The sequence below is a fragment of the Triticum dicoccoides genome, chromosome 5A, assembly GCF_002162155.2.
Source record: "Triticum dicoccoides isolate Atlit2015 ecotype Zavitan chromosome 5A, WEW_v2.0, whole genome shotgun sequence".
In the NCBI taxonomy this organism is placed as follows: Eukaryota; Viridiplantae; Streptophyta; class Magnoliopsida; order Poales; family Poaceae; genus Triticum; species Triticum dicoccoides.
The window spans coordinates 580,807,538-580,818,206 of NC_041388.1; the positions used below are offsets into that span (position 1 = coordinate 580,807,538).

The 10,669-nt window shown below is 46.6% G+C and overlaps 1 protein-coding gene across 1 annotated transcript; it reads right to left on the reverse strand.

Moving 5' to 3' along the window:
• Nucleotides 1-1,183: 1,183 nt before the first annotated feature.
• On the reverse strand, nt 1,184-3,805 carry LOC119303030 (DEAD-box ATP-dependent RNA helicase 28-like). The gene has a single exon (XM_037580111.1). The coding sequence runs from the start codon at nt 3,723-3,725 to the stop codon at nt 1,389-1,391; it is 2,337 nt and encodes a 778-aa protein (XP_037436008.1). The 5' UTR covers nt 3,726-3,805; the 3' UTR covers nt 1,184-1,388.
• Nucleotides 3,806-10,669: the final 6,864 nt, after the last annotated feature.

Genomic DNA, 10,669 nt, shown 5'->3' on the forward strand with positions numbered 1-10,669 from the left:
CACAAGCGCACAAAGAACAACACAATTAACAAATACTGCATTTAAGACTGTGACGAAACATTGCCAGCAAGTCCCATCAGCAGATAAGGTGCTGTAAGTAGAAAAGTTTCAGGTTCCACTTAAACAGGTGTACCTATTGACAGGTAATAATAACCAATGAAAAGAAGGCATCAGCTCTACAGCTGGGCAGCTTAAGACACTAAGCTTACATCTGAGCCACTAGAAAACACGAGTTAGGAACACAAGAAAAATGCGAAACCTGCAGGTTGGCCGAAAACAATCCAAAGAACAGATCCCTAGCTTGGAAATATAGTTGTATCAGCATAAAATTGCTCTGCCACTAGCAGGATAGAACACAATACACACTTGACAGCAGCCACAACATTTGCAGTAATCACGACAGCAAGCAAAAAATATCCCGAGGTAGAGGTCGCAATTGGTCTTCTTAATCTCGGCCGCGTGTTCTGCACAGTGGAGAAAGATGAGAGATCAAGCAAAGAGGAGATGGCCGCTGGACAGGAGGAAGGCGGGATGGGCTACCTGCGCCGTTCCTTAGGGCACGCGAAGGCGAGGCCTCCTGTATCAAGCGGGGATGGGAGGGACAAAGCTCGATATCAAGCACAGACGCTCCAAATTGGGCAGTCAGTTTTTTGACTTCAGGGCGGGTCTCGATATCATGCCCAAATGCCACAGACGAATGCCAAGATCAACCAATCGGTGGTATTCAGGATATTCAGCCTAGATGAATATACCCAATACCAGGCCCGAATGCAACATCCAAACGAAGTGTTATGAAATTAACAGGAGAAAAGAAACAATGAAAGAAAGATACTCCTTCCTTCCATCTATATAGGGCCTAATGCATTTTTTAAGACCGCCTTTGACTATTGACATGATTAATAGTACATGACAATGTACAATGTGAAAATTATATCATTGAAAGCTCCTTTCACACACGAATTTAACGGTGTGCTTTGTGTAAGTTGCATGTCATATATTATAGCTCTAATATTTGGTCAAAGTTAGCCTTGAAAAACGCATTAGGCCCTATATAGATGGAAGGAGGGAGTACAAGAAAAAATCTGAAAGGAAACTTTAAAAACCTGAAATAAACGACAGAAAAAAAAATCAGAAGGAAAAGCGAAAAATGAAAATAATAATAATAATAATAAACAAACTGAAAGAAACTAAAATAAACCACTGAACCAGAAACAACAAGATAATTTCAGAACAATGCCATTACATAGTATGGGTAAAATTCTTAGAACCACTAAACAGGGAACAACATGAGGACCCTGGCAATTCTTTAGGGCAAACTTATCAAAAATGTCACAACGGAATGCAGTGCCCGCCCAGTTGTGATAAGCCGTCACATGTTGACAGGCCTTCTACTTACGTCGCTTGTACCTTGATTTGCTCTTGAAGGCATTCTTAGATTTCTTTGCAAACGAGCTGTCCTTTTTCTTCAGGGAACGGCCCTGCTTCCATTCACTCATATCATTCTGGAACAGTTCATGCATTTCCTCTTGCCTAGTCTGGCCCTTTTCAGCAGGCTGTTTTGACCCTTTCTCATTCTTTCCTTTGCTAGCACGAACGCCGATTTTGCCCGTCGCCTTCATTGATTTTGCCCTGCGATAAGCGACATCAACTACAGATTGGCTACTCTTTGCTTTCTTCCCTCCTTTGCTTTCCTGAGCTTCCTCCTCTTCCTTCTCCTCCTCTAGCATTTCCCGCTGTGCCTCCAACTTTCTGCGCTTCTTCCTAGGTAGATTTTTCTCACGCTCTCTTCTTCTTTTCTCCTTCAGACGAAGATCTTCAGCTTGCTGAGCACTAACAACTACAGAGCCACCTTTAACTTGATCCAAGGATTCTTTAGCAGCCTTTGCCAACAGTTTCTTTTCCTTCTCAGTAGCAAACCAGGTTCTCTTGGGGCGTGAGTATATCTCATCCCTGTGAGCTATCATATTTTCTGCCTTTGTAGCTTCCATTTCAGCCTTTCTCAATGCCATTTCCTCCCTTTCTTCCAGAATTATGTTAGAGATTTGATGCTCCAGTTGCTCAATTAATTTTGCACAGTCAGACACAGGTTTCTCGGCAACAATGCGGCTTTTCAGCTGAGAACCAGCCTTCTTTGCAATAGCTTTCAACAGGGATCTATCATCATCAGTAACAAATGTCACGGCATATCCTTCCCTGCCAGCCCTTGCAGTACGGCCAACACGATGAAGGTAAGTTTTGACATCACGTGGGCAGGCAAAATTTATGACAGTTCTAACACCAACAATGTCAATACCACGAGCTGCAATATCAGTTGCAATCAGGATGTCCGCTTCTTGCTTTTTGAATTGTTCTAAAGCCTCAAGCCGCTGTGCCTGTGTAAGGTTGCCATGAAGCTCAGCAGCTTTTATCCCAGACAGACCAAACAGTATCTTCAATCTGTGAGCAGAATGCTTTGTCCCACTAAAAATGATCGCTCTTTCCTTGAAGGTCTTCAAACAGAGAGCAAGCAGAACAGCTTCTTGAGTTGCTTCACGTGATCGCCGTATTCTAACCACCTCTTCAGTCAATGTTGCAGGGCGTTTCAGCGAAGGATCAGCTTCAAGACGGACTGGCTTGTTCAGAGAAAGTTTCACAAGCTCGTCGATTTGCTCTGTCATTGTGGCAGAAAAGAGCATGGTCTGCCTCCTTTTAGGACACATGCGAATGAGCTCACCAATTTCAACACTGAAACCCAATTCTAGCAAACGGTCAGCTTCATCAAGGATCAGAACTGCAAGATCTTCAAGCCCGACAGAAAGGGAGTTGCGCAGATGATCCACTATACGCCCAGGAGTGGCAACAACAATGTCAGGATTCGACCTTAAAGCCACCTCCTGTGCCTTGGTTGGAAGCCCACCAACTATGAGACAGCACCTGATATCAGTAAACTGGGCCAATTTCTCAATCATGCTATGGACCTGCGCAGCAAGCTCTCTGGTTGGGGTGAGAATAAGCACCCTGATTGCAGGCACGCGCTTCGGCCGGAAAAGCAGACGCTCCAGCACAGGCAGAGAGAAAGCAGCCGTCTTCCCTGATCCTGTGATGGCACTGCCGCATATATCCCTCCCTGTTAATGCCAGAGGGATGCATGCGGCCTGAATTGGTGTTGGCTTCTGGTAGCCCAGTGCTTCACAGGCTCGAATGAGTGGACGCGATAAGTTGAGCTCAAGAAACGACCTTGCACTAAAAGAAGCTCCTTCCGATGACGCAAAGAATTGAGACGGATCCGGCTGCTCGGGCGCATCGTCTTCCTCTTGCACAGCCTCTTCTTCTTCTTCTTCTCCCCCCGCCTCTTCCCCTTCGCCTTGCTCGCCAGCTTCCACTTCACCGTCCTCCTCCCCGCCGCTCGACTCGATCTCTTCGTCGTCGTCGCCGCTCTCCTCGATCTCGTCCTCATCGTCCCCGCTCTCCCCCTTCACCGCCGCCTCCTCGTCGCTGTCGTCATCAGCATCCTCCTCCTCCTCGTCCTCGGAGCCATCGGGCATGGAGGGGTTGCGCCGGCCCCGGAGAGCCTGGGAGATCTTCTCGTCGATGGAGGTGGTGCGGCGCGCCGCGTGCTCCGCCGCCACGGACTCGGCGTACGTGGAGAACTCCCACGGCGACTGCGCGGGCTTGCGCCGCGCGGCGGCCCCCGCCGGCGCCTCGTCGTCGGAGCCGTCCGGGTCGAACCGGAAGTCGGGGTCCATGTTGGGAGGGACACGGGAGACGGAGGGAGGCGGGCGGCTGTGCTAGGTTTTCCGGCGGCGGGGGGTTGGGGTTTGAGGGAGGGGGCGAGGGTTTTAGTCCAGCAGGAGCGCTTTGGCAAGCGGACGAACGGACCGAGAACGCCCCAATTGGGCCGGCCCAATCGCTAAGATACGAGCCCACGCGATCTATCAATTTGAAGGCCTGTTTACCCGGCCCAGTTCGACGTCGATACGCTATCGTCCCGTCTCCGTCTCCGCCAATGTCAAAGCCGATCCTACAGCCACGTGACCTTGCCACCACCACACGTGACACCCCTTCATGAATCTGTTGTAGCTCACGACACGAGGGAGATGAGCGATGTCGTCGTGATGCTCCTCTCCGTGTATGGCTTCCGGTTGAAACCTTTGTTCGTTGTGGATTCGGCAACGACGACGCTTAGTGTTGCTTTTGAAGAAAATATGCCCTAGAGGCAATAATAAATTTATTATTTATTTTCTTATATCATGATAAATGTTTATTATTCATGCTACAATTATATTAACCGGAAACTTAGTACATGTGTGAATACATAGACAAACAGTGTCACTAGTATGCCTCTACTTGACTAGCTCGTTGAATTAAAGATGGTTAAGTTTTCTATTCATAGACATGTGTTGTCATTTGATTAACGGAATCACATCATTAGAGAATGATGTGATTGACTTGACCCATTCCGTTAGCTTAGCATTTGATCGTTTAATATATTGTTATTGCTTTCTTCATGACTTATACATGTTCCTATGACTATGAGATTATGCAACTCCCGAATACCGGAGGAACACTTTGTGTGCTACCAAACGTCATAACGTAACTAGGTGATTATAAAGGTGCTCTACAGGTGTCTCCGATGGTACTTGTTGAGTTGACATAGATCGAGATTATGATTTGTCACTTCGATTGTCGGAGAGGTATCTCTGGGCCCTCTCGGTAATGCACATCAATATAAGCCTTGCAAGCATTGTAACTAATGAGTTAGTTGCGGTAGATATATTACTGAACAAGTAAAGAGACTTGCCGGTCACGAGATTGAACTAGGTATCGAGATACCGACGATCGAATCTCGGGCAAATAACATACCGATGACAAAGGGAACAACGTATGTTGTTATGTGGTTTGACCAATAAAGATCTTCGTAGAATATGTAGGAGCCAATATGAACATCCATGTTCCGCTATTGGTTATTGACTGGAGACGTGTCTCGGTCATGTCTACATAGTTCTCGAACCCGTAGGATCCACACGCTTAAAGTTCGGTGACGATCGGTATTATGAGTTTATGTGATTTGATGTACCGAAGGTAGTTCGGAGTCCCGGATGAGATCGGGGACATGACGAGGAGTCTCGAAATGGTCGAGACGTAAAGATCAATATATTGGACGACTATATTCGTGTTGGGGAACGTAGTAATTTCAAAAAAAATCCTACGCACACGCAGGATCATGGTGATGCATAGCAACGAGAGGGGAGAGTGTTGTCTACATACCCTTGTAGACCGTTCGCGGAAGCGTTATATCAACGTGGTTGATGTAGTCGTGCGTCTTCACGATCCGACCGATCCAAGTACCGAAAGCACGGCACCTCCGAGTTTTGCACACGTTCGGCTCGGTGACGTCCTCGCCTTCTCGATCCAGCGAGAGGGGCGAAGTAGTAGATGAGTTCCAGCAGCACGACGGCGTGGTGACGGTGTTGGTGAAGAACAATCTCCGTAGGGCTTTGCCTAAGCACTACGAAAAATATGACGGAGGATAAACTAGAGGGGACGGGGTTGTCGGCACACGGCTTGGTGTTTCTTGATGTTTCTTGGATGCTAGTCCTACCCCTCTATTTATATGTTGAGCCTTGGGGTCGAAACTTGGAGTAAAAGCCTCCACAAAGTCGGTTTCACCCGAAAGGCAAGAGTCCTTCTCGGACTCCAGGGCCAGACGCCAGGGTTCCCGGCGTGTGGCCCCTGGACTCCGCAAAACTTTCTTTTGCGCTTTCCAAAAACCTTGTGGGCTTTTCCCTTTGGCCCAAATAAAGTGTTCTCGTACCCAAACATTTCGGGAAACATCCGGAACCCCTTCCGGTGAATTCCGGAACCCTTTCGGAGTCCAAACACTATTATCCCATAATACAATCTTTATCTCCGGACCATTCTGGAGTTCCTTGTCATGTCCCTGATCTTATCTGGAACCCCGAACAATATTCGGTCACCAACATACATAACTCATAGTACTATATCGTCAACGAACGTTAAGCGTACGGACTGAAAGAACATGCGGTGCCCCCATGTTTCGTTTTGGCAATTGATGACAATCTCTATGGACTAATGGTTGCCTTGAGTTATATTTAAAGGTTTTGTCCATAGGCTTTTCTTGGAGTACATGTGTTGGTTTCAAGGAGAGTTTGTGTCGACGAAGGTGCCATTCAAGGAATTATCCAAAGATTGGCCATGTGAGTGTCGAGCTTATTGCAAGCATGTCTTGAAGAAGAAGATTGTGTGATCATTCATGTCTACCTTCGAGACATCATCCAAATGAAGAGAATTGGAAAGATTCAAGGTTGATCAAGATTATGTAAAGAATGAATCAAGTGATCCCATGGTATGGTAAGCATTGTCAATTTCGCTTTGTGTACTAACCCATGGTCTTCGTGAGAGTTTTTTGTGGGGTTAGGTTGCGGTGTGCAAGTTCAAGTGGAGCATCATGAATAGATCAAATGCTTGAAGCTTGCCGTCCATTGTGGTGACAATGGACATGTGAAGATGTGCGGAAGAGTGGCTCACCCATAGTGGAGTATGGGGGAGCAATCAACTAGTCTTCATCGAGCCAACACAATCAAGAAAGGTGGTCCAACTTGAGGAAGTCAAGATCATCATCATCTAGCTCAAGTGGACCATGTGCAAGGCAAAGGTTTGCCCTTGATAGGTTTTCTATTTTACCAGTCTCATGTTGGTAGTTGGGAGACCGGGTTATAGGATCGATTGCGTACTATCAAGGAGGGCTCTCGATGAGTAGCTTGATCGTATCGTTCGTTGAGAGCTCAAACCATTGCATCTTTGCATCATCTTTCTTGGTTCTTGTTTGGTTCTCTTTGTGATTCTTAGAGCTTATGGTCATCTTGATGACAAGTTTGAGTTCATCGAAAACGGAGTTCGCATGCATCTTCTATGATGTTTTCGATGTTGGAGGTTTCGCTGTTTTGATGCTACTTGTCGTCTTGTTTCCAACAAGCTTGAGTTTGCTCAATTTGGAGCTCATATGCAGAAGTTATGGCAGTTCTGGTTTTTCGTGGAGTTTACTTGCTTTCGTGGAAGTGGCATAAGGATGGCGCCAGCGGTAGTACCGCTGGGCCGGAGCGGCAGTACCGCTTATCGCCAGAAGCGGTAGTACCGCTGTCCCACATCGGTAGTACCGCCCATGGCCATAAGCGGTAGTACGGCTCCGGTTCCGCGCTGGTACCGCCTCGACTCGAGACGTGGTTTTCTCGTGTCGGGTTCAGCGGCAGTAGGAGCAGTAGTACCGCTCATGTGCGATAGTACCGCGGCTACCACCACTCCTAGTTTCGCTCAATGGCCCTCCTCTCTATTCCTTCTCCCTGTGCTCGTGGTAGGCGTTGTGTGCGGTCCCAGCGGTAGTACCGTCAGGCCGGAGCGGCAGTACCGCTTATCGCCACAAGCGGTAGTACCGTTGTCCCAAGCGGCAGTACCGCTGCGGCCATCGGTAGTACCGCTGGCTCCAGCGGTAGTGCCGCTCATACGACTCCGCCACGCACTCTGTTTCACTCCGCTCTCCGTGTTCTACCTCCCAGGCGGTAGTACCGCTCCCCTGAGCGGTAGTACCGCTCGTGCGCGGACCGAGCACATAACGGTTGGATTCGGGAGCTCCTATAAAAGGGGGTCTTCTTCCCCGTTCAACCTTATCCTTTGAGCTCGTGTTCTTCCCCCATTGTTGGCCTTCTTCGAGCTTGCTAACTCTCAATCCCTCCATGGATTCTTGCTAGTTTTTGAGGGAAAAGAGAGAGGAGATCTAGATCCACATTTCCACCAATCACTTTCTCCTCTATGTGAGGGGAACCCCTTGGATCTAGATCTTGGAGTTCTTTGTGTTCTCTTTCTTGTTCTTCCTCTCATTTTCCTCCCTAGCATTAGTTGCTTCGGTGGGGTTTGAGAGAGAAGGACTTGGGCACTCCGTGTGCCCTTGCCATTGCATTTGGTGCATCGGTTTGAGTTCTTCACGGTGATACGTGGAAGTTACAAGTTGAGAAGCTTATTACTCTTGGGTGCTTGGTACCCTTGAGCTTGTTCCTCTTGGGTGCTTGGGCGCCCTAGACGGTTGGTGGTGTTCGGAGCTCAATCATTGTGGTGTAAAGCTCCGGGCAAGCGTTGGGGTCTCCAATTAAGTTGTGGAGATCGCCCCGAGCAATTTGACGGGTACCGGTGACCGCCCCCAAGGGTTGCCAAAGTGTACGGATTCGGTGACCGCCCCCAAGGGTTGTCATTTGTACGGGTTCGGTGACCGCCCTCAGGGGTCCCTTAGTGGAATCACGACATCTTGCATTGTGCGAGGGCGTGAGGAGATTACGGTGGCCCTAGTGGCTCCTTGGGGGGCATTGTGCCTCCACACCGCTCCAAACGGAGATTAGCATCCACAAGGGTGTGAACTTCGGGATGCATCATCGTCTCCGCGTGCCTCGGTTATCTCTTACCCGAGCCCTTTACTTATGCACTTTACTTTGTGATAGCCATATTGTTTCTTGTCATATATCTTGCTATCACATAGTTGCTTATCTTGCTTAGCATAAGTTGTTGGTGCACATAGGTGAGCCTAGTTGTTTTAGGTTTTGTGCTTGACAAATTAACCGCTAGGTTTATTCCACATTTGTTCAAGCCTAAACCGTAATTATTTTAAAACGCCTATTCACCCCCCCCCTCTAGGCGACATCCACGATCTTTCACGGACCCTACGGGTTCGAGAACTATGTAGACATGACCGAGACACCTCTCTGGTCAATAACCAATAGCGGGACCTGGATGCCCATATTGGCTCATACATATTCTATGAAGATCTTTATCGGTCAGACCGCATAACAACATACGTTGTTCCCTTTGTCATCGGTATGTTACTTGCCCAAGATTCGATCGTCGGTATCTCAATACCTAGTTCAATCTCGTTACCAACAAGTCTCTTTACTCGTTCTGTAATACATCATCCCGCAACTAACTCATTAGTTGCAATGCTTGCAAGGCTTATAGTGATGTGCATTACCGAGTGGGCCCAGAGATACCTCTCCGACAATCGGAGTGACAAATCCTAATATCGAAATACGCCAACCCAACAAGTACCTTCAGAGACACCCGTAGAGCACATTTATAATCACCCAGTTATGTTGTGATGTTTGGTGGCACACAAAGTGTTCCTTCGGTAAACGGGAGTTGCATAATCTCATAGTCATAGGAACATGTATAAGTCATGAAGAAAGCAATAGCAACAAACTAAACGATCAAGTGATAAGCTAACGGAATGGGTCAAGTCAATCACAACATTCTCCTAATGATGTGATCCCGTTAATCAAATGACAACTCATGTCTATGGTTAGGAAACTTAACCATCTTTGATCAATGAGCTAGTCAAGTAGAGGCATACTAGTGACACTCTGTTTGTCTATGTATTCACACAAGTATTATGTTTCCGGTTAATACAATTCTAGCATGAATAATAAACATTTATCATGATATAAGGAAATAAATAATAACTTTATTATTGCCTCTAGGGCATATTTCCTTCAGTCTCCCACTTGCACTAGAGTCAATAATCTAGATTACACAGTAATGATTCTAACACCCATGGAGCCTTGGTGCTGATCATGTTTTGCTCATGGAAGAGGCTTAGTCAACGGGTCTGCAACATTCAGATCCGTATGTATCTTGCAAATTTCCATGTCTCCCACCTGGACTAGATCCCGAATGGAATTGAAGCGTTTCTTGATGTGCTTGGTTCTTTTGTGAAATCTGGATTCCTTCGCCAAGGCAATTGCACCAGTATTGTCACAAAATATTTTCATTGGACCCGATGCACTAGGTATGACACCTAGATCGGATATGAACTCCTTCATCCAAACTCCTTCATTTGCTGCTTCCGAAGTAGTTATGTACTCCGCTTCACACGTAGATCCCGCCACGACGCATTGTTTAGAACTGCACCAACTGACAACTCCACCGTTCAATATAAACACGTATCCGGTTTGCGATTTAGAATCGTCCGGATCGGTGTCAAAGCTTGCATCAACATAACCATTTACGATGAGCTCTTTGTCACCTCCATAAACAAGAAACATATCCTTAGTCCTTTTCAGGTATTTTAGGATGTTCTTGATCGCTGTCCAGTGATCCACTCCTGGATTACTTTGGTACCTCCCTGCTAAACTTATAGCAAGGCACACATCTGGTCTGGTACACAACATTGCATACATGATAGAGCCTATGGCTGAAGCATAGGGAACATCTTTCATCTTCTCTCTATCTTCTGCATTGGTCGGGCATTGAGTCTTACTCAACTTCACACCTTGTAACACAGGCAAGAACCCTTTCTTTGCTTGATCCATTTTGAACTTCTTCAAAACTTTGTCAAGGTATGTGCTTTGTGAAAGTCCAATTAAGCGTCTTGATCTATCTCTATAGATCTTGATGCCCAATATATAAGCAGCTTCATAGAGGTCTTTCATTGAAAAACTCTTATTCAAGTATCCCTTTATGCTATCTAGAAATTCTATATCATTTCCAATCAACAATATGTCATCCACATATAATATCAGAAATGCTACAGAGCTCCCACTCACTTTCTTGTAAATACATTCTTCTCCAAAAGTCTGTATAAAACCAAATGCTTTGATCACACTATCAAAGCGTTTATTCCAATTTCGAGAGG

Bases quoted from the DNA above. Each gene is read 5' to 3' on its own strand.
- LOC119303030 (XM_037580111.1), bottom strand. From the start codon at position 3,725: ATGGACCCCGACTTCCGGTTCGACCCGGACGGCTCCGACGACGAGGCG.